Raw genomic sequence first — 25508 nt, 5'->3', positions numbered from 1 at the left:
CAATACTTTAATTCTAGCCAATCTACATCATCTCTCACCTTGACTTCACCTCAGTTATTACTGCAACATTTTGACCCACAAAAGTAAGCAAGAAAACAAAATGAAGAGACTTGAAGATCTTCTTCAATATTGCTTAAATTCTATTAAATTCTATATTTAAAATATCCCACTGATATTTACAACAAAAGTTCTTTATTTCCAACATGGTGTCCATAATTCTTCTAAAAACCATCTTTCTTCACCATTCCTAATTTCATTACATATTGCAAAACTATTCAGAATACTATTCCAAATTATTCAAAAAATCTTTTCTGTGTTTTATCCCTCTCGTCTCCCATAAAAGTTTCAATCTCACGGTGATTCAATAAATAAAATTATAAAAAATGAAAAAAAAAAGTTTCAATCACAACCTGTCCAGCAACGAACAACCCTCCATATGGCAGGGCAGTGAATAAAGGCGGTGAATAGGAGGAGGGGAATAGGCTAGAACATTTGTATAACAACAGCATGCGTATGTTCACCAAGCTTTTTCAGGGAGTAATTTCTTCTTTTACTTTAGTTTCCTTTCTTGCACATCATTAAATACAAAAGATCATTTGTTGTAAGTTGTTTTACAATTTTAGTAGTCTAGAAATTAAACTAAGAGTCACCAAGTTAAGAGAAACTAGAAGGCCGAGATGACCTTAGCAGCATCTAGATCTGAGAAGCACAGGTGAAGATCAGTGATCTTTCAAAAAAACACACAAATATGTAATCAGAAAATCTGTACTGCAGCATAGGTTTGACAAGTGGTCCTTTCACTTACTACAATTGTGAAATTGTATCACAATTTATAGCTTTGGTATTTTTATTTCATTCTGCTTATATTTAAATAGGGCTGGGGATATACTAAACTATCTAATAAACAAATTCATTGGGTAGGGCGCTTGCGGAGCATGTGGTCAGGCAACCCACGTTGGATCTCCTGCATCCCATCTGGTGACTACACCACCAGGAGTGACTCCTCAGCACAGAGTCAGGAGTATCCATAAGCATTGCCAGGTATGGTTCCAAACCCTCCCCCGAAAAAAATGTAGAAGGGAAAATGGTTACTAGGGGCAGAGAAGTGGAGGGAAATGCTATGAGTTGGTAAAAGGTACAAAGCTGTATTTATGTTGAGTAAGTCTAGAGACCCAAGTACACATGATGACTACAATTAATAATACCCAAAAACTGGAAATATGTTAAAAGTACATTCCAATTACTTTTATTACACATACAACTGGGGGGTGGGGAAGGGCAGAGAGATAGCTCAATTTAGAGTAAATGCCTAGTATAGGCAAGGCACTGAGTTTAATCCCTGGCACTGATGGTCCTCTAAATATCTTTAGGGTGGCAATGGTGTTGATCAGCAGCATTTTATAAAGAGGCGTGAGCAGCACTGAAACACAGGATTTGAGCACCAAAACTATCAGGTCTATCCCACCTGGTCTGGCAAGCATTATCAGGAATGGTCCCACCCCTCCTCCTGCACTGGCCCTTATTTTTAAGAAAGATCAACTATGAGAAGATATGTTCATTAGTTTAACTGCTCTAAACACTTCCCTATGTATCTCTATGTAATATTATACTGCTTATCTTAAATATGTTATTTTATTTTTTTTTAAAAATTGGGATCAGAAGGAGAATGCAGTGGGCAGAGCATTTGCCTTGCACATGGCTGACCTAGATTCAGTTTCCTGGCACCCCATAAGGTCTCATTAGCCCTACAATAAGTAATGCCTGAGCACAGAGTTAGGAGTACAGTAAGCCTTTAGCAATTCCAGGTATAGCACCGAAAAAAAAAATCTGAGCTCTGTTCTTTTTTGCTTTTTGTTCTGAGGCCATAAGTGGTTGTGCTCAGGACTTACTCCTGGCTCTGTGCTCAGGGATCACACCTGCTAGTGCTCAGAGGACCATATGGGGGGCTGGAGACTGAAATGAAATTGGTCACTGTACTGTGTTCCTAGCCCTGACCTCTATTCTTATTAAGATCTTTTAAAGAATGACTATGAAAATTAGAAAACCAAATTTGACAATTTCTTTTTAAAGGATTTAGCAGGCCCATTATTATATGAGCAGACTCATAATTTAATAAAATAAAACACAAAGATGCTAAAGGAATGGTTAAAATAGACAAAATTATACTTAAAAATTATCTTCTGAAATACTGACATAAAAATATAAATTTCATAAGTAGAAAAGATTTAAAATTATCTTTTAGGATATGATTATTTAAAACTATTATACAGAAATGTGTTCATATAATTACATTGGCTTTTCTTCCCTGTACTATTTGGGGGTGGAAAAAGCACACATTTCTTTTAAAGCAGTTCCAGAAAAAGTCTAATTAACAAGACAGAAAAACAAACTGGAAAGAAGTATAACATACATAGCAAAACTACTTAATATTTCACATATTTTTTACAATATATTGGAAGCTTTACTACTCTCAAGATTGTCACTGCAAACACAGAAAGAGTATTATAGGCTTCAAGCAAAGAGCCTTAAAGCACAATTAATGCTTACTGAATAAGTACAGAACAGAAAATCAAAACACTTTTACTCTGAATAGAAAGAAGAGTATGAAAGGAATAGAAAAAGTATAAAAGAGTCCTGAGACAAGCACATAGAGAAAGCCTTCAGCCAAGAAGAGACAATCTTTGTCTGTTGCTGCTTATTTGGACCAGACTCTGGAAATGGCGCTATGCCCAAAATTCTCTGTTACAGAGCTTTGTTCAATAAGCTTGAAACAAGGTCCCAATCAACTGCAAAGTTAACTTGATTCAAAATGACCCATATATACACACTATAAAATAGATCTATTTAGAAGAGATGAGCTGCAAAATAGGACTCTGGTGGAAAAACATAGTATGAAACACTTGTTTCAGAATAATTCTGAAATAGTCTGCCCTGGGAAAAATTGGATCTGCCACTAATATTTTGGCCCATGCCCAATTTTAGTACAACCCAATGACATTTTTCTGTTTCTTCCTTCTTGCTTTAAGGACACACTCCACATGAAAATTATATACATCCACCCTAAAGATCTTTTGTGCTTAACTTAGTGAAAATCACTTTTGATACGATCTAAAGTAAATATTAATATATAATAGAACATCATATCACAGTTTACCTTCCAAACTTCAGGACATGAATTTATACTTATTCCTCAGCCTGTTACCCTTAAAATTAGCATTTATTTAAATTTTATGAACGTCTCGCTCTTCTTAAGAAGAAAATATATTAAACATTCAGTAGAAATGTCAGTCATTGTCATCTATGACTAAAAGCAGAGGTTCTGAAACAGAGTGCGTGGATTTTAAAGCAGATGCCACTTTCTGTGTAACCTTGAAAAAGTTACTTAATTGGGTCACAACATGACTTGCATGCAACTGATCTGAGTTCAATCCTTGGTTTGAACTCAAATAGTCCCCTGAGCCTGACAGGAGTGGCCTCTGCCTCCCCCATCCAAAAGAAAAGAAGAAAAAGTTACTTAACTACTGCATACTTTCACTTTTCTTACATTATAGATGAGTCTAAAAAAAAATTATCAACCTCAAATTCTGTTATTATAAAGACTACCTGAGTTAATAAAATTTTCCACTTCAAATTCAAAAACTAAAGTTAGTTTTTCTCAGAACTATATATTTATGTGTTTAAACTGAGTTTAGTGGATGATTAAAAAATTAATTATCAAAGATTATATCCCCCAAATAGAACATATCCCCAGATTGAAATGTGCCCTCTAAGTGCAAGTATAACATAATTTTTTGTTCCTTCCCCTGCTGATGAAGTTGTAATCACTAGGGACTGCACATCAGGTTGCAGTGACCGCATACAGGCATGGTTTTTACTGAGATTTGTACTCGATTAGCAGCAGTGCTTATACCTGTGTTCACATTGAGGCACTAAAGTTATGACTGTGGTGCTTGCAAGGTCAAACTTACCGGCTGAGGTGCTTTCCTACCCCTTTAACTATGCAGCATCCTGGGAGTCACTGCCTATTGTGTTGTGCTCAGAAAACCCTGGCACACCCAGAAATCACTTGTGGTACTGGGGATCAGGGAGGCAGAACTTCCAGAATCCTGCTTGATGCACTTGCGACACTGGGAATTTAAACTTGCAAACTGCAGTTTGAACTAGCAAATCACTGAAAGACCAATGACTGGCTACATCCATGTAAGATTTCAGAACACCAAGGCTAAAGTGAATAAATATGGCAGAGGTTTCCAGGGAGAAAAAGGCAAGTTATATACAAAGGTTCAAAAATTAGGACACATCAAACCTCTCAATTAACAATACAGGAAGCTAGAAAGAGAATGACTATTACTTTTGAAAGAGAGAAAATGCTCTTAGTCTGAAACGAAGGCTAAGCAATTGAGGATATGTCTCAAGTGAGGCCCTGGGTTTGATTTCATGCCAACTGCCAATACGAACAGGTCTGGCCCCGGCCCCCACAACAATAGTGAAAATAAACAAATAACAAGAAAAGAAGAGAATAAAACCAAGGTCTGAAGAGTATAGTGATAGCTACTTCAAATAATGCCATTTAATAGCTATGTGATCCTGAACAAGTAACATCAAGTCTTTGTGCAACCATTTCTTTATATATAAAACTGTTATGAGGATAAATTAATTCATAGTGTATTAAAAGGCTAGTAACATAGTACATGATACTTAAACATTCTAGAGAATGGAATTCTCTAGAATACAAATCAAAAGGAGTTGTCTAGCACTAGGCTTTTCATTATAATCCCTTTAGGGAGCAGCTGCCTTTCATTCCTATCAATGGAAGGGAGGGAAGAAATTATAAAATAAAACCCAGTAACTATATCTAGTACAGAATAATATCTATAAATGCCTTTAGCTTGATGAAACAGACAGGAAAAAAAACAGAAAATAAAATTTTAGAAAAAGAGAACCTCACCAAAAAGTCAAAATGGGAGGAAGGATATGCTAAGAAATATTCTTGGTTAATTTGGATAGCAAGATCAGAGTAAACCAGGACAAGTTGGATCAGCTCTTTTTAAATGGACAATTTGCTGATAAAGAGTGCTCACAGTACTTCAAAATTCTAAATAGTCCTTGATTGATGATATCCCTAGAACACTTTGTTCTAACACTACACCTTCAGTTTACCTTTTTTTTAAGTATTTTTATTTATTATTTGTTTTGTTTTGGGGCCACACCCAGCTATGCTTGGGATTATTCTGGCTCTGCACTCAGGAATCCTCCTGGTGATGCTAGGGGGAATACATGGGATGCCAGGGGATCAAATGTAGGTTGGCAGTGTGCAAAGTAAGCGCCTTACCATCTACTACCTCTCCAGCCCCAGTTTAATCTTTTCAATGGATAAACATAAATGGCACAAAGATCTAAAAATCAGATGTACTTGCAGTCAAAATTTTGTAAGGCACATAAAGAGCCAATTTACCACAGGCACAAGACAGCATACACACACAAGCACAGAAACACTAAGGGTTTAAAAAAATTATTAATCCAAAAGAGATTAATAATCCAGATGAAGAGAAAATGAATATACAAAATAAAATCAGATCCTGTGAATTTAAGTAAAATCAATAATTAATATTAAGTAACACAGGGACAGGTGATGAAGCCCAGTGAATAAACAAGAATGTATGCCACACATATATGAGGCTATGGTTTGATACCTAGTATCAAAAGTGTAATTGCAATTACTACTGCCGCAGTTAAAAAAAAAATGCTGTATTTGTTTTAAATCCCCCTATGTGCTTAAAAAAAGACAAATTCTAGGGGATGGAGCAACAGCATAGCGGGTAGGGCGTTTGCCTTGCAAGCGGCAAACACGGGTTCGATTCCCAGCATCCCATATGGTCCCCTGAGCACTGCCACGAGTAATTCCTGAGTATAGAGCCAGGAGTAACCCCTATGCATTGCCAGGTGTGACCCAAAAAGAAAAGACAAATCCTAAACAGAACAGCCTTGAAAGTAAAATAATGGAATAAATATATATTTATACATTAGTATGCAAAATATTACTATAATAATTTCAAAATAAACTATAACCAATGCAGAGTACTTTATTCTGCAGTAACACTATGTTATTTTAAGAATATTTAAAATGATTTGTAAGTGATATACTCAGTCAAGTTCAGATACTGTCACATTTGTCTTCCCCTCATGGCTCCCTGATCAGGGTCAGAAGATAACTCAGAGGGTTGACATGGCTTGACACATTGAAGCCCTGCTTCAATCCTCCAAGCACTGCTAGGTGTGATTACTGAGCACTAAACAGGAGTACTCCCTGAGCACTGCTGAGTGTGGTCCCTCAACCAAGCCTGAACAAAATACAAACAATAAAATCACATCTTTTCAGTTCTTTTATTTTGGTTTTTGGATCACAGCCATGCTCAGGGCTTACTCCTGGTCCTGTGCTCAGGAATCCTCCTGGTTCTGGGCTTAGGGGACCATCTGCAGGGTTGCAAGCAAGGCAGGTGCATTGCCCACTTTAGGCTCTCTTTCCCAAGTGCAGGCCCCTTTTCCTCAAGGTGAAGGCTGAGCTTTTGGATGATTGTTCTCTGTCCAGCTGATACTCTTTCCCACAGCCCAGGAGCTCAGGACCCTTGCCACCTCCCCATGCCCCCTCTGCCCTGGGGCCGGGGGAAGGTTTAGGAAGCAAAGTTCTTGGCACCCTTGTGGAAGATGGTGCAGGACTGAGTGATGTCATTGGTGAGACAGGAAGCACATAAAACTGCGAAGTGTCCTAATGTAGTTTCCAGCTGGTGGCAGGTGCCTAAGATGCAATGGAAGGAGAGAAGCAAGGAGCACGTATGTTTGTGTGTTTGCATCCTGGGGGAGGAGGTTCTAAGCAGCAGAGCAAGGGTGGGGGTGGGGAGGGCTAGGCATGGGGTTTGGGCGACTTCTCAGTGGGGAGTACTGGGGGCAGATGGGAGGTGGGGGGCAGCTGGCAGTAGAGGGACAGGGGAGCTGTAGGGATCTGATAAAACGCCTTCCAAGAGCTTGGATAGTCTCCATCCCAAAGAGGGTTGGACAGCTGAGAAAAGCTGGACAGTTCTGCTCTTGTATTTATTTTTTTCATTAATTTACTTATGGGCTAGAGCAACAGCACAGCAGGTAGGGCATCTGCCTTGCATGTGGCTGACCCAGGTTAGATTTCTCTGTCCCTCTCAAGGAGCCCGGCAAGCTACTGAGAGTATCCCAGCCGCACAGCAGAGCCTTGCAAGCTCCCCATGATGTATTCAATATGCCAAAAACAGTTAACAATTCTCACAATGAAGATGTTACTGGTACCCGCTCAAGCAAATTGATAACAACGGAAGGACAATGCTACAGTGCTTAAAATGAGGGACAGAAAGAAGTACAGCAGGTATGGTGCTTGCCTTGCACAAGGGCAACCCGGGTTTGATTCCCAACATCCAGTATGGTTTCTGAGCACCACCAGTACTAATTCCAGAGTTTAGAACCCAGAGTAACTACTGAGCACTGCCAGGTGTATCCCAAAGAGAAAACAAAACAAAAGAATATTTCAAGTGAATCCACATATTCAATGAGGATTTTGTAATTTACATTCTCCTTTTGGGAACAAAGCAAAAGCGTTAGAAAAGCTACTCGCATGCCAAGTTCAGGGGGGAGGGGACAATTTTGGAAAAAAATAAGTATGTGCAACTGCACACAAAACTGCAAGTGGCCAGAAGGGAAACCAACTAAAATGGGGGGGGGGGGGAATCTAAAAATAAGCTTTCAACACTGATTCAACTGTCTTCATTTAGATTTTCAAATTATTTGTCAGGTAAAACTGAGAGCTAAAGGTTGAGGAGAAAATCCAAATGGTTACAGAGCATGATTTGCATGGAGGAGTCATGGGTTCAGTCCCTTGTATATACTGTTCCCCAAAACACCAGAAAGTGGCCCAAAAAGATAACAGAAGGGACAACTAAAACAGAGCTAAAAGTTTGTAAACATTTTTAGAAATAATTGGTGATAATACGGCAGGAAGGAAGCTTGCCTTGCACTTAGCAGACTAGGGTTCGATTCCCAGCATCCCATATGGTTCCCTGACCACCACCAGGAGTAATTTCTGAGTATAGAGCCAGGAGTAACCCTAAGCACTGCCAAGTATGGCCCAGAAACAAAACCAAAACCAAACAAAAAGAAATTCTGCTATCACTATATTTATCTACATTTTAAAAGTTCTCAAATACCACTGCAGTCAAGCCAAATAATTTTTAAATTGAATAAAATGACAGAACAATGCAAAGTAAGTTATTACTGATAATCAAAAGAAGCATATGATAGCACAGCAGGTAGGTCGTTTGCCTTACACGTGGCCGACCCGGGTTCGATTGCTCCATCCCTCTTCAAGAGCCCGGCAAGCTACCGAGAGTATCCTGCCCACACAGCAGAGCCCAGCAAGCTCCCCTGGTGTATTCGACATGCCAAGAACAGTAACAACAAGCCTCACAATAAGACGCTACTGGTGCCCGCTCGAGCAAATCTATGAACAATGGGAGGGCAGTGCCACAGTGCTATCTCACGGAGTTTCGATAAAAAATACTAATAATAAAAAACCTAGTTCTCGATAAGTTTCCTTTAAAAAAAAAAAAAAAGAAAGAAAAAGAAAGCTTCAGGCTAGCATATGATTGGGGTCATACTTTATTTGAGTCATACCCAGCATTGCCCAAGGACTATTCCCAGCAAAGTGCTTAGTGCTTGGGGTTTTATTCCTGGTGGGCCTAAGGAGATAATTTGGTGCAAGGGATCAAACCTGGGCCTCCTGCATGCAAAGAAAAGCTAGCTCTCCAGTTACCTCTAATTTTAAATTACATCAAGACTTAACAAATTCAGACAACAGGAGTAGTTTAATTTTATTTGAGGCCCAGTGATTTCATGAATTGATTGTTCCAACACCCCACCCTCTACCAGAATGTCTGTTTACCTCTCCCATTGTCTCAGTGTTCACCTCCCTAACTCGCCCACCCACCCTAGATAAACTCAGTTCTGTACAAAACCATTGCTTCTAAAGTCACCTAGAATTGGTCACCTAAATCTAATCATGAAAAACCATTAAATACACACACACTGACTGATACTCTACAAATTAACTGGCCTGGAACTTTCAAAAGTATCAAGGTCAGGTAAGGTCATGGGGAGACTTAGAAACTATTATAGATTAAAGAAGCAAAGAACACAGAATTACTAAATGCTTTTAAGTTGATCTTTTAATTATTAAACTATTCAATATTCACATGGAATTTGAGGATCCGATGCCAGCAATGTATCAATGTTAATTATCCAAATCTGATTATTGTTTTGGTTGTTGTACTATGTAGTAGAATGTGCCTGTCCCTAGAAAATATATTTCTTCAAAGTACTCGAGGATAATAGGGCACCATTAGTGCAAGTTATTCTTAAACAGTTCAAAACAAAAAGTTCTGCAACTGCAACTTTCCTGCAAGTTTAAAATTGCTCCCCCGAAAACATTTTTAGTTATCTTCATTACTGACAAAAATGAGAACGGAGCTTACTTTTATACTGACTCTTGTTTCCTGTTTGTTTTGGGGTCACACTCAGGCAGTGTTCGGGGTCTACTCCCAGCTCTACACTCAGGAGTTACTGCTGGAGTGCAAGTCAGGAACATGTGGGATACCGAGGATCAAACGTGAGTTGGCTGTGTGCAAGGCAAGTACCCTACCCATTGTACTACTTCTCCAGCCCCAGCTTTAGTCTTTTCCTTCTTGGATCATACTCTTGTGCTTCATACTTGTTAAAAGAACCACTAAATCAAGTCTGAAGAAAAATGCTGACAGCAACACAATAATACCATTCTCCCACCATTGACTAGTTCTAGCTATCCTACTGAATATTCAATTAAGAAATTAATTGATCCTTCTAGGAAGAAATAGATGAGATGGGCATAAAAGAATTGATAAGGCTCTCCATTCCCAAAAAGTTGAGTACATATTGTTTGCCAGTACTAACAGATCATTCTCTAGGACAAGCTATATGTGATACACAAAACAAGCTTCCATAAAATCAAGAAAAGTGCTACCAATGATAAAATTTCTCTCATGAGAACCATGTTTTAAAGCTAGAAACAAATCACAAGCAGAAAACCCGAACACTTGGAATTTGAACAACACACTACTTTAGTAGCAAGTTACTAAATCAACACACAGAAATTTCTTGTATCCTTGAATTCGTTTTTTTTCTTTTTTAAAAAAATTTGGAGGGGGGGGGCTGGAGAGATAGCACAGTGGGTAGGGTGTCTGCCTTGCACGCAGCCAACCCAGGTTCAATTCTCAGCATCCCATATGGTCCCCTACACACCGCCAGGAGCAATTCCTGAGTGCATGAGCCAGGAGTAACCCCTGTGCATCGCCAGGCGTAACCCGAAAAGCAAAAAAAAAAAAAAAAATTTTTTTTGTTTTCTAGGCTACACACACCCATCAGTGCTCATAAGACTGTATGTGGTACTAGGGATTCAAACTAGGATCAACTGAAGACAAGGCAAGTACCTTAAGTCTTGTACAATGTCTCCAGACCCATCTCAAATGTAAACAATAAAGAAATGTCTTTTAAAATCCCATTTTCAAAAAAAAAAAAAATCCCATTTTCAATCATGTCCAAAAATATGCAAATATTTGGGTACTGATGTAACAAAAAAAGGGGAATGATTTATTTAGTGAAAACTATGAATCACTTCTTAAAAGGTATGACTGACACAAAAAATTGGAAACATTTCCAGTTCATAAAAAAATGAAATTTATATTGAACCAGAAAATACAACAAATAAAGTCATCCTACAGAGGGGTGAAGGAAAGCACTGTGCCCCCAGACATTTAACTATACTACAAAGCTACAGTAATCAGAATTACAAGGACTCTCTGATCAATGGAACTGAATTGGTAGTCCAAAGATAAATCCTTACGTGTGGAGAGTTAATTTATATCAAAAAGTCTAGGTTTATTAGGAGCAAAGAAAGTCTCTTCAACAAACGGTGCTGGGAAAACCAGATAGCCCCACTTTAAAAAAAAAAAAAGAAAGCAAAAGAAAGCAAAAGAAACCAGACCCTTACCTCACGTTGTTCACAAAGGTTAACTCAGAAAGACTCTGAATAAGCTGTTACCTGAGAGATATGATTGATGGAAGACTCCATTCTCCTAAGCTGAGATGCTTGGATGTCCAGCAATTGGAGTACATTGTTGGCCAATGCATTGATTTGATATGCAACACTAGCTAGGGATTGGGTTGTATAGGCTTTGGTCTCTTCTAAAGCTTTTCTCTTGTCTGTAGCCTGAAATAAGAACAAAAACAACACATATTTATTTAGGTTAACATTCATTCTACATGTTTTATAAAAGAGTTTTAATAATATAAACTTTCAAATGAATCAAATACACATGGGACAAATTGGGTAACAGAAGCAAAAACAGAAGAGTTGGTTCTAAATTACTGCCTAACTCAACCACCTATTTATTTTACTAACATCTTTAGGACCTTAGTGTCAGCCCCAAGCTCTCTACCAACTGTTCAGAATTTAGCTAAACTAATTTGTATCCCGGTCATCCATTTTGTCATGCTAAGTGTCTTGAACTGAACTAGCCCCTCTCACAAGCACATGCTACAGATCAGGGTTCTCAACCTTTTTAAACCTTAAGACCAAGAAAAATAGAACCATTTCACGGACCAGCTAACAGTTGAAACAGTAGACAGTATTTTATTTATTAAATCCAGTGTTATAAAATTACAATTTGAAAATTGTAATTTTATAACACTGGATTTAATAAATAAAATACTGTGTAACATATGCTAGTGTAACATATGCTGCTGCCTGGTTACAACATGATTGGCGGGAATTTCTGCAGACCACCAGAAAATTTCCAAGGACCACAGGTCCTTACTGATGGACCTTCTCATGTAAACTAAAATATAGCTCTCCAAACACTTCTTGTGGAAAAGAGTCTGTCCAGTCCCTGAGGAGCCTTCCCCTTTTACACATTTTGCATACCCCTTGTAGAAGAACCCTGAGGAACTAATCAAAACATTCCTTTTTGGTTTGAACAATCCAGTCGAAATATAGGAACCCCAAAGTTCTCCAATGAGGACCCTTATAAAGGTCTGTGCCCTGCACTGACCTCTTCGTGTTTCCCTTGAGACATGCAGTTTACCTTTTCCAAGGCCTGAAACATAGCTCTCTTTCATTTTGTTGAAACCTGGCTCAGTATCCAGCCCCTCTGGGCTCTACTTAATAAACTGATTTAATCGGGGATGGAAAGAAAGCTCAAAGGTTTAGTGCCTGTGCTTTGCCTGCAGGAGACCTGATTTAATCTCATAGTCCCCTGAGAAACACTGGAAACAAACACCAGCACTGAGTGGAGAGTAGCCCTTGAGAATCTTCAAATGTGGCCAAATGCCCCCCTCTTAAAATTCAGATAAATCTTAACCAAAAACAAGAGAGATACAGATTAGATTTCATTTCACCTTATATACCTTCTACAATAATCATCATTAGGAATTCATCTTCATTAACCATTCTGACCAAACCTCTCCTTCCCCACAAAATCTACAGCAAATCTAATGCCAAAATCTCCCAATCCTTGACCCACTCTCCTTTCTTCCCAAACTCCTTAAACAAGAGGCAGGTGGTGAGAACTCTTCAAGAGGAGTGAAAGTGAAAGGCAAATGATAAACTAAACCTGTGTATAAAGGCGGAGGGGGCAGCACGTATCCTATGAGACTACTTTCATTATTTATAATCTCAAATAAAAAAAAAAGACCATGAATCAATTTTTTAATGGTTATGCTTTTGGTGTACAAAGTTGCTGTAATTCTGTTACAACGAAGAAACCAAAACTACTTTTATATCACTTCCAGTCTGTCCTATTCCTTCCCCCACCTTGGTAACTTCTGTTCTGTTGTCAAAGTCCAAGTTCAGCTTAATGGCCAAAGATGTGGCTCAGTGGCAGAATATCTGCCATGTTCAATTCCTGGTACAGTCCCACATGCTAAGTATAATGTTAGCAGCAATAGTGTCTGTGTGCCCTCTCCCCCCATACACCACATGTGTTCCAGCTCCAGTGCTCTGCAACCAAGCATGCAACCCTCGGACACTGCAATGATAACAACAATAAGAAAAGAGAAGGAGAAATGACCAAAAAGGAAGATGACTGTTAAGAACTGCTGAACTCAAAATAACGTGCCCAAGAACTCTATAGGAAATTCCTTAGAAAATTAGATTTTATGAGCAGACAATATAGAAAACTGTTCACATTTTTCCTCACGTTTCCAACTACAAACACCAAGCTTTACTCAGGCAGTTGTCTTGTAGAAATTTCCACAATCTGAATTCGTGTGATTGTTTCCTCGGGGTTAAGTTCAAATTCAATAGAGTGGCAGGAACAAAATATAAATGATACTGTGAGATTCCTACAGTAGGCAAGTCATACGTATTTTAAAACAAAACACAGTTGTTTCCATGATTTTCTTCCAAACTGTTGGCACCAATTCTGCATCATTTTGATGCTGTAACTGTCCTAATCTTACCAGGTCTCAAATAAATATCTTAAGGCAAAATCCAGGACTCTATTCTTTGTTGAAGAGTCCTTAAATGGTCTGTTGACAAATAACAATAATCAAGCTAAATTACCTGGAAAAACAACTTCATACAAAGACAAACAATGGCAATTGCTATTTGGCTGACAACTTTCTAAGGACAATATAAACTATAAAATGTATTACATATATTCCAATTTCAGAAATGCTAAAATGTGGGCAGTAATGAGCAAGTTTCTCAGAACTGATCAAATACATAGGGGTTGGAGAGATAGTACAGTGAGCGAGATGACTGCCTTGCATGCACCAGACCCTGATTCAATCCCCATCATCACATATAACTCCCCCTCCCATCCCCAGCACCTCCAGGAATGATCCCCAGCATCACTGGGTGTGGCTCCAAAACCAAAACTTAACTATGTACGCAATATAGAGAGAACACCTCATGCCAGAGAGCAGAGAGACTAGATAAGGCATTTGCCTTGCATGTGGCCAACCCTGGTTCAACACCGCAGTGCAAGGACAGACAGGAGTACCCCCTAAGCACTATGAGGTATATCCCCCAAACACATACACAAAAAATTTCTTGGTTAAAACCAAGACTTAAAAAATGAAGTATATTACTACCGATGATTTAAAACTGGCATGTAGCTTAAGCAGTATTTGCATGTTAGAGACCCTGAATAAGACTGTCCCCTGCCAAATTACCACTCAAAGTAGTTCCCACAACAACTAAAAGAATTTCACATTTTAATAACTAGAACAAAGAAAATTGTATGTCACCAAATGGCTAAAATAGAACACCTATTTTACTAATGACTAACAAAAGAGCGTGGTTGGTTTGAGACAAGAAAGACTTTCAGGGAGGAATCCAAAATCACTCTGTGGGACAGAGAAGGCAATAGGAAGATAAAAGAGTACACAGGGCAAATGCAGTTCCCTATCAACAGCATGCAGACAATACATATACCCACACCAAACATTAAAAGAATCCAATTTTCTCCAACAAAATTCCAATCCCAATAAAAATAAAAATTAAAATCCTACCAAGTAATAGCAAATGTCCAAAACAAAAAAATTAAATTATTGCATAAAAATTCAAGTTGAAACCCAAACATTCATTAAAAACTTTAGCACAGCTTCACCCTACCACCCCTCTCTTAAGGAACTAACAGACTGTTCATTCACAGTAATGAAAATCGAGGGGACGTCTTTTCTCCTATTGCATCATACAGATTTGTTGAGTAGGAATGGGAAGAGTGGCATACTCTTTTTTTTTTCTTAAGAGCAAATACAAAGAAACCAATGAGCTGAGAGCAGGGTGCTAATCTTGCATGCGACAGACCCAGGCTCATCCCAGAAATCCATCCTTCCATGCACTGCCAGGAGTGATCCATGAGCACAGAGCCAGGTTTAAGCATACCACCAGGTGTGCCCCCAAACCCCAAGCCCAACAACAAACAGCTAGTATACTAATTTAAGATTTCAAATTCAACCACAATGTTTTAAAATCCCTAAATCCAATCTCTCCAGGGCATTTCCAACAACCAGATGTAATTAGACTGAAATTTTATGTTTTTCCATAATTACAGTCTAGACCAATTATACTCAACCCAAACCAACTCCTTTACTATCCTGTACAAGACTTTTATATATATTTTTCCCTCTAGTACAGTTTAAAAAACTGGCTTAACACTGTGAAAACCAAGTTTTAGAAAGAACAACTACATTTAAACACAAAATTAGTTACATGTTTTAAGTATTAGTGACAGAATGTATTTGCTTACTCAAAAAAACTCACTTCCTTTCTTTAATTCCTTCCACGTTTATCACTGCCATTAGCAACGTGGCCTTGGGTTGCTTAAATTTTCTTTTGACTCACATGTGAGTGGGGAGTTAAGATGCCCTCACTCCAGAGGTTCTCCTGTATTCCCGACATACTCCTATCTTCACTATGTAGGAGCAATCCAAGTTCCACTTACAGACAAGGTCATTGACTCTAACAGCAATACCATTTATTTACATAAAATATACATCTGTTGTTCATTCACAGTACCTAACTCACAGTTCCCTAAAAGCTTAGAATTTCCTACAATTTGAGAATAATAAAGGTCTTTTGTTACCTTTGGAAGGACCTAAAGATACAGACTGGTTGGCAGAAAAACTGACCACAAAATGAGAGAGCTAAAACTTTCAATTCCACTCCCAGACCTTCAGGAAGGATAAAGGGACTAGAGGCTAAACAAGTCACCAATGGTCAATGAAGTCATCGATCACATCTGTTATGAGTCTATGTTAAAACCCAAGTTGGTGAAATGGTTAGGTACTGGGAAAGTAATGTACCTGTAGAGGTCATGAAAACTTGGAGTTCCTAACCTGTAGTGTTCTTCCAACTGGCTGTTCTTAAATAATATCCTTTGTAATAAGTTAATAGTCTAGTGAGTAAATGGATTTCCTGAGTTCTATGAGAGAATCTAGCAAATTAAATGCAACTGGGGTTTTTGGGGAACTTCTGATTTATAGTCAGCCAAAACACAAATAGCAATCCTAGTATGTGACTAGCCTGGAAGGAGAGAAGGGAGGTGCAAAGGAGAGCAAAGAAAATCTTAAGATGCTGATTCTTTTACCTTCAGAATCTGATGCTATAACCAGGAAGGAAGACAGTGTCAAATTTGGGTGGAATTCTCAGGCATCCCACTGATGTCCAATAATAGTGTGAGGGTGTGGGGTAAGCTACATACACATTCATGCTGGAAATAGTTTCAGAAACTCACAGCAATATTTCGTTTTGCCTATCAGTTAATGGCATAAAGTGTTCAATTTCCAATTTAATATAAACAAGGCGCTGCACAATTAGAGTATTTCTCTCTTAAGAGCCAGAGCAACAGTACAGCAGGTAAAGTGCTTGCTTTATACATGTCTGGTCTGAGTTCGATCTCCAGCATCCCATGTGGTCCTCTGAGCCCAACCAAGTGTGACCCCGAAGGCAGAGCAAGGAATAAGCCCTGAACACAGCCAGGTGTGACAGCCCCCACCCCATTAAAAAAAAAAAAAAAGCAAAAAAAATTTCTCCTTTGGAATTAGAACTCTATACTAACCAAACTCAGAATTGTGCAGAAGCAAAACTTGGGCCAGGGAGATAATTCAAAGGGCTGAGCACAATGCTATTTTGCAAGCAGGAGCTCCAGCCAGATTCCAGCACAGCAGAGGCACTATCATCCCTAAGAGGATCCCCTAAGCATCACTGTGTGTGCCCCCGCACCCTGCCTGCCACCACAATTTTTTTTTTTAAGCAGCAGCAAAATTTTTGCTAGTATATCATTAGGAATTCACTATTTCTACCTCTTGATTCCCTGGTCTATGAATGTTGTAAAAAGAACCACCACCACGTACTGGTGACTAGACCATATCTTAGAGAACATTACTCCAGCACTGCAAAGAATTTCTACCAGCTGGTGCATTAAGCCTCCAAAAGGACATTCCTCAATTCAGCTGATTTAGGGTAAAGAGGAAAATTGTAAGATCATGAAAACAATGGACATGAACTCAAGGCCACATTTCACTTGCTGTAAAATGAATTCCCCAGCCAAGGCAACAAATACCATAATGTAATTAAGGAATTCTCTAAGTCACAGAGAGTTCTGGCAGAAACAATGGAGAAAACGTGTATCCACACTCAGAGACATGAAGTGTTTTTTGCCATGGTCTTATGCAGGCCACCTGCCACAAACTATTGGCTGGATCCTCTTAGAACAGAATTTCCCAAACCTCTTTTATTACTGCCCCCTTTTCGGGGGGAGGAGAAGGAAGCAGCCCTCCACCTCTGTAAATCTAGCTTCTCTAATCAGGCGAAATAGTGCCCCCAAAACTGCACTGGAGGCTACTACCATACCCTGGATTGTTCCTGCACCCACAAAGAAGAGAAGGGATTATTTTCACCCACTTTAAGAAACACTAGAGAATGTACTATAGCAGGGAGTCAGTGCTGGTTCTCTGCTACTAGCAAGGATGGTCATTCAGCAACAGTGATAACCAGATTGGTTTAGTGAAGCTCATGCTGCTGGGCACGCATAACCTCTAAACCTTGTGCTGTGTTGTCTTTTTTCATGAACCAATTAGCAAAGATAGAGGGAGTTGCGGAAAGACTCTGAATCCAAGAGTAAGAATCAGATTGATTTAGATGCTCTTCCTCGTGGGCTCTTTGTGAGGACTTTCACAATGAAGAAATATTACTCTGTCCATTTCTATAGAAGTCTGTCTATGAGCTATCCCTCAAATTTCCAATTATATTTCTTCCAAATTTATAATGAATTAGGTAAACTATCAGCTACCACCATGAATCAAAATGGAGCTACCACCACAAATCAAAATGGATCTATATTCCTCTTTGTAGGCAAACTAAATCAAATCAATCTAATGTGCTCTACTTAAAGTTCTACCCACTGGGAGAATGTCTCTTCAGTATCACTCTTCATGGTCTCTTCCGCGTGTGACTACAGAGTCATAGGTCTCTATCTTATGAGTACATTACCATGTGGACCAGGAGCTGATAGTACAGTGGGTAGAGTGTTTGCCTTGCAGTCAGCTTACCCAGGTTCAACCTGTAGAACCCTAAATGGTCCCCGGAGCACCTCCAGGAGTAATCCTAAATGCAGAGCTAGGAATAACCCCTGAGCACTGCCAAGCGTGTACCCACCCCCCACCAAAGAAACCCCAAATCCAACTATCAATAACTTTGTAAATCATGGTTCTTTAATTAAATTTCTTTAATTATAAAGTGGGCCAAAGATTTTTTCTTCCCCTGACAACTAGTATTCATCAAGAGACATAGTCGAGAGTGAACAATCAAAGAAACAAGTATAAACAAGAGTAGGTATATAAAATATTCACACATAAAACATAAAGCAATAAAAGGTTATTTTTCTCTATTCATTTTTTAAAATGTTCATTAACTTTAATAATTAGTACAACTCATTTTAGTGAAAATATGGAATAGGCCCAAAGAACACAGGGATAGTGTTGTGTCTGTTCTCTATACCACACACAGAATTTTAATGACGTGGAGAATTCTGCGGATATAATTATAATGGGGAAAAAACAGTATTACTGTATACGGTAGATCTAATTTTGTTTAGTATAACCAACACTCATACAAATTAGCATACCAGATAAGAAGAGGAAATACATCCCCTCTTACAGTTTGATTATGGATTAACTGTTTTCATTCTCAGCCTACAGTGACATTTCCAAATGTGCTATAATAACCATTTAACATTTCTGAGGGCAAGAGCGATAGAACAGCAGGGAAGGAGCTTGCCTTGCATGCAGCTGGTCTGGATTCGATCCCTGGCACTACATATTGTCCCTGGAGCACTGCCAGGAGTGATCTGTTAGCAAACAGTCAGAAGTAAGCCCTGAGCTCTGCCAGGTGTGACCAAAAAGCTTTTTAAATAGATTTTTGAAAACATTTTTACTGCAACCATCTTGCAAACATGTTTGCCTCACTTACCCCTGGCCAAGCATGAGGGGAAAAATAGAAAAGAGCTTAAATCCTTGATGACAATGAGAATTAGCCAAATTTAGGGCAACCTACCTTGGATTTTCTTTTTGAATGAAATAACAAATGGTTCTTATTATTAGAGCCTGAGTTTAATTTTATTACCTAGAGTCTGAGACATCCTAAATGATTTAGCATTTACGTGAGGAAGTAAGCATGGCTGAGACCACTCTCCACACGCATGAAGGAACCGGCAGAGGAACACAGGCATGCGGGTCCCGGGACTGAGATCTCCAAGCCTGCTTGGATTGGGACTGAGCCTCCTCCACCCAGATCCCCCATCTTCCAGTTAGGTAGGCATCACACCCACCAACTGCCCCTGGCACCAGGTAATCCCATCAATGGCCAAGAACCAGAGACTTAAATAATACCCAGCTCCTGGAAGCATCTTATTATCTAGTTCTTACTCTGGAGAACCCAGCAGTCTACCAAAAGCATCCTGCCTGCACGGCAGAGTCTGGCAAATTCCCCATGGCATACTCAATATGCCAAAAACCAATAACAATGATGGGTCTCATTCTCCTGACCCTGAAAGAGCCTTGAATATGGCGCTTTCTAAAATCTCAAGGGCTAGGACGAAGGGGACGTGACTGGTGCCTGCTCGAGGAAATCGATGAACAACAGGATGATAGTGATCGTGATGAGGAAGAGGAGAGGCTAAGTTTGAAAAATGAGTCTTGGTTGAACTAGAAAAGAACAATTTACACTAACACTTCCTGTCACATAGACAAAAGTTCTACTGGGATAACTCTGAAACTACTAAAACTATTTTTAAAGCTACTTCATTAGTCTTATTACTGATGTTACTCATTAAACTGTTATCTGAGAAAACATCTAGTTTACTCTCTAACAAGAAAACTATAGTTTACTCTAGATCAGTCCTAATAACCCTTGATGAATCTGAACTTCATCTGAAGCTAACAAGGAGTCACTTAAGAATTATCACGTAGCAAAAACAAGCTTTGGGCTTTAGAAAGATCACTTTTACAGTTTGTACACTGGGTTGGGGAAATAAAGAAGACATAAGAACGAAGTTAGAAATTCTGAAATAATATGTACCCTGTACCACACACAGAAAAGGCTTATTTATGCTAAATATTCCCAACTCATATTAATAAACAAGAAAAAGTGAATTTGATGAGGTAAATGAACTTGCTGCAAGGAGCATTGCTGGGAAGGAAAGGAGGCTATGGTCTGCCACCATGTCACACTTGCTTCTACTGGGCCACTATCAGTGAACAAAGAATTTAACCTAAGATGAACTCTTACAAATCACTGGTAACTAATTTGTGAATACATGAATTTTAAGAAAGGGAAAACAGAAAATATCGAGAAAGCTGACATTCTGAGAACAGCCGAGAATGCTTTTTGTTTTATTTTTGAGTCACATCCAACTATGCTTGGGGGCCGCTCCAAGCAGTTTATGGGGGATTATATGATATTAAACCCAGGGTCCCCACATGCAAAGCCCTTTGAGTCCTTTCACTATATTCCTCAGAACATGTAACAACTAAATGCTCTGTATAGTGGTTCTGTAAGTGAAACAAACAAAAATCAAGCATTTCACACTCTTCAAAATTATTTATCATTCTTATTATCTAAATTCATAGCCAAATGAATACAGTTCTGTTAAATAATGCCATCACTTTACAAACCTTTTAGGGTGGCAGTTTATACTGTCATGATCAGTACCACCCTTAAATGACTTGAGAAAAACAAGTAGTAAAGATGGGTGATAAAAAATGGACAACTGGGGGCCAGAGTGATAGCACAGCAGGTAGGGGGTTTGCCTTGCACGCAACCGACCCGGGTTCAATTCCCAGCATCCCATTTGGTCCCCCGAGCACTGCCAGGGGTGATTCCTGAGTGCAGAGCCAAAAGTAACCCCTGAGCATCACTGAGTGTGACCCAAAAAGCAAAAAAAAAAGTGATTCTATAATTCACAAAACATGAATAAACACTAATAAATCCATAAGTGAAGGCAAACCCCAATGTAAGACACTCAATTCATACAGAAGTGATTTATACCTAAAGCTACTTTCTTCTGCATTTACCCATTTATTCAAGAATATCTAATAATTTCATGTTAATAAGGCTAAACAAAGAAACAAAATTTATTTTAGGTCACAGAAAAAGCAGAATTTTTTCTTACCAGTGTCAAATTTAAAACATGGTTTCTAAAGGAAAGAGAACAAGAGCAGGAGTGAGCAAGAAAGAGAGAGAAGAGAGAAATGCCTGCATGTGGTGGGAGGGTGACGGGAGGGAAACTGGGGACACCGGTGGTGGGAAATGTAAACTGGTGAAGGGAAGGGTGTTAGAATATTGAAACCCAAACATGAACAATATTATAACTATGCATCTCATAATGATTCAATAAAAAAATTAAAATAACATGGTTTCTTTGTAGTTCAGGTATATTTTTGACTAAGACCATCTCCTCCACCCACCCCACCTTACAGATGACACAAATTACTTGAATTTCTCTCAAACGTGCCTTAATACATCCCATTTTTATAATACCTCTTATCCCTCTCCTCCCAACCTCTCTTTTCCCTGGACACAGAGTAACCAATTGGAGGACAGTTGTATTTATCAAATGTAAAGAAAAATATTTGAACTGAGATAGTGCAGTTAAAACTGATGAGAAACATTCAAGAAAAGCAAGAATTAGTAAGATAAGGTAAAGGTAGCTAGAGAGAGGGAAAACTCATAAGATAAGTTGGTTATGTGCCGTTCATTCTCATCTAGCATAAAGCTAATCCGCCTACAGAAGGTAATTTGCAGTCACAGAAGTGAATCTATAGACCTTTTTTTCAGTCGTTAGTACACAGTTGGTTCCAACACTTTCCAGCTTTTACTCCTCCACAATTGAATTGATTGGCAGAGCAGGGGTTGGAAAATAGGAATAAGGCTTAACTGTTAGCTGGCTGGGTAGGCAGAAGTGGGGCAAAGGAGAAAAAAGGAACTCCAAGGCCTCTGGCTCTGTACAACTGGATATAGTTATACAGCGCTAGTGAGTACAAGTTTCTCCTCAAGCTCTGTCATCATCTATGTATTACAAATTGTGGCTGGCATGTTTTTTACAGACAGAATCTTTTTTACAAATATTTTTAAAATGATTGTGACTTAGATGTAGTCTGAGAACAATCCCTTTTGGGGGGCTTGGAGAGGGTGCACTGGGATCACTCTAATACTGAGCTGTACCCCCAATCACAAGAACTGCACTCTTTACAAAGGAGAGATGGGGATAAGATGCTTGCAAAACATGTGGCCCACACCAGTTCAATTCCTGGTGCTGAGTATGATCCCCAAGCACCACTAGGAATCACCTCGGAGTACAGCCAAGTGTGGCTCAAACCACCCTTTCCCCTATTAAAAGGAACATTTAGGTCCACATTATCTAGATGGCTTAAAGTACCCATCTAGAAAAGCTTACTGTCAGAAGTCCAAATCCCCGGGGTTTCCACAGGCCAACAACAATCCTGGCAGTCCTGTCTGCAATCCCCAGCACCAAAAGCAATTTTCACCTACACTACAGTCAGGTGTGTTTGAATACGACAGAAAAGGGATGCAACTCCTGACAACCAATTAGAAAGATAGAGAAGAGCCATCGCCAGAATACAATTTCTGATGAGTACATGTGTTTCAATGCTGTGACCTCCTGCAAGCACAACCATCACTTGCGTAGCTCAATGAATGATGCTCTGGCAAGCACAGATAAATGAGTATTACGCCAAGTGTACAAGCACTACAATAAGATCTGTGACCCCTCATAAGTAAGAATCACAGCTAAAACAGCACAAGCTACACAGCCATGCGTGTATGGAAGGAACGTTCAGCCATTGCAAAATAACATGAACAAGAAGAAAGGGAAGGTTGTTTTTAGATTCTGGGCCACACCTGGCAGTGCTCAGGGCTTACTCCTGGCTCTGCATTCAGGGATCACTTCTAGGGAGCTCAGAGCACTATACAGAGTGCCAGGGATTGAACCCAGGTCAGCCATGTGCAAGGCAAGTGCCTTATTTGCTGTACCATCTTTACAGCCCTGAGAATTTATTTTTTAAAAGCAGCTTTGAGAAAGAATTCAGTAACATTGGAGTACTTAGGAGTTTAAAGGATAGCTTCTCATGAAGACTGTCATAATTGGGTTATAAATTTGTTTTGTTTTGGGATTACACCCAGCAGTGCTCAGGGCTTACTCCTGGCCCTGCGTTCAGGGATCACTCCTGACAGGAATTCAGGGACCATATGGGGTACTGGAGACTGAACCTGGGTATATCAGGTTCTTTCTGAGTTTTGTTTTTGTTGTTTGGCGACACCCCCAATGATGCTCAGGCATCATCCCTGGCTCTGTACTCAGGAATCATTCCTAGTAGGCTCAGGGAACCATATAGGGTGCCGGGGATAGAACCCAGTTGGTCGCATGCAAGGCAAGCCCCCTCCCCACTGAACTCTTTCCAGTCCAAGGTTTGGTCATATTTAAGACAAAAGCACTACCTTTCCAGCCCCCTTAACTGAATCATGAATTCAAAGAGTTCTTAAACCATTTCATTCTTTGTGCATAAACTGAAAGGATACCAGAAAGTGGTCAGTTTGTGGAAGAGAATGCGAAGGAATACAGGAAGGAAAGGAGAATCTTAAGTTTTGATTTTAATACAATTGCAGCATTTTAGTCTTTACAGAATGTATTGATTATTCAACATGCTTCTTAAAAACCATGTTGCTTGACATTTTTTTCTCTCCAAAAGCAAAATTCTACTCTGCCAAAACTAAAATTAAAATTCCTTCAAAAAAATTTTCCTTCTATACAGAACATCTCATTTAAATAAGTACTAAGAGTTTAGTTTCGCTTCCTTAAATTTAAGCATTTTTTTTTCTTTTCTGGGGGAGAAGGGAGCCACTACTGGTGGTGCTTATGGCTTATTTCTGGCTCTGTACTCAGAGGACACTTCTAACAGTGCTAGGGGACTGTGTGAGGTCCCAGGGATCAAATCCCAGTCAGCTGTGAAGGTAAGCACCTTAACCCTATCTTTCTGGCCCAAATTTAAGGTTTTATAATCTTCTATAATTCAACAACTTTCACACAACTAAATACATATAACAGGCTGGAAAGATAATTCAACGGGTAGAACGCCTGCCTTGAAAGCAGCTGGCCTGGGTTCAATCCCCAGAACCCCACTTGGTTCCCCAGCACTGTTAGGAGAGACTTTTGAGAGTCATAACCATGGTAATGTGCCTGCCACAGAAGCTGGGGTTGGGGGGGGGGGGGTGGCAGGAGGGATACTGGAAACATTGGTGGTAGAAAATGGGCATGGGTGGAGGGATGGAGGGATAGGTACTCAAACATTGTATGACCGAAACATAATCATGCAAGTATATAAGTCTGTAATCATATCTCACAGTGAATCATTAAATTTTTTTAAAATGTGGGGCTGGAGTGATAGCACAGCAGGTAGAGCATGTGGCTGAGCCGGGTTCAATTTCCACCATCCCACCCCTGAGTACCACCAGGATTAATTCCTGAGTGCAGAGCCAGGAGTAACCCCTGTGCATCGACATGTGTGACCCAAAAAGGAAAAAAGAGTAACCCTGGCGCATCACTAGGTATGACCAAAAAATCAAATAAGCGAGTAGGGCGTTTGCCTTGCATGGGGCCAACCCAACCAACCTGGGTTTGATTCCTCCATCCCTCTCAGAGAGCCCGGCAAGCTACCAAGAGTATCTTGCCTGCACGGCAAAGCCTGGCAAGCTACCCATGACGTATTCGATATGCCAAACACAGTAACAAGTCTCACAATGGAGTCATTACGGGGCCCGCTCGAGCAAATCGATGAACAACGGAGAGGACAGTGCAGTGCGGTGCTATATTTATGTGTTTTATATCACAACACCAGATAAAAGCATATAGCCTTAAGTCTTTCAAAGATTAGGCACTTAAGCACAAAAATTTGTAAGACTACATACAACTGTACCTCATGATGTCTCACTAAAAAAAAAAAAAACCCTACTTGTTGAATACTTCTAACATATTCTAATAGCCTCAAATATTTCTTTTTAGGAAAAAAAAAGGTTAGCAAAGGCCTACAACAATGATCCAGGTAAAAGAAATTTTAGATAATTTACCACCATCGCCATCATGACCTCTAGAATAATCCCCCCCAATCTCTTTATCTCCTTCCAATCTGTATTCTAGCCTCCTTCCAATCTGCTTTTCACTCTATTCATAATCTTAAAAAAAAAAGTAAAAAAGTAATCTTTTTTCTTTTTTAATCTTAAAAAAAAAGTAAAAATGATAATATCGTCTGAGTGCTTAAACTTGTTGTGAGAGGCGAGTAGGGTATTTGCCTTGTACACAACCAACCGGGTTCAATCCTCA

At 39.4% G+C, this 25508-nt stretch overlaps 1 protein-coding gene across 9 annotated transcripts in view; it reads right to left on the bottom strand.

The window, feature by feature from the left end:
- The window catches only part of ABI1 (abl interactor 1), an 88158-nt gene that overhangs the window by 41996 nt on the left and 20654 nt on the right, over positions 1-25508 (bottom strand). For all 9 annotated transcript variants that reach the window (XM_056106636.1, XM_056106643.1, XM_056106604.1 and 6 more), the window contains exon 2: positions 11150-11317. In XM_056106636.1, the coding sequence (XP_055962611.1) occupies positions 11150-11317 (168 nt within the window). The remainder of the gene's footprint in view (positions 1-11149; positions 11318-25508) is intronic.

This window comes from Sorex fumeus, unplaced genomic scaffold (assembly GCF_029834395.1).
Source record: "Sorex fumeus unplaced genomic scaffold, SorFum_2.1 ptg000007l, whole genome shotgun sequence".
Lineage (NCBI taxonomy): Eukaryota > Metazoa > Chordata > Mammalia > Eulipotyphla > Soricidae > Sorex > Sorex fumeus.
This window is presented reverse-complemented; position numbering and strand designations above follow the sequence as displayed.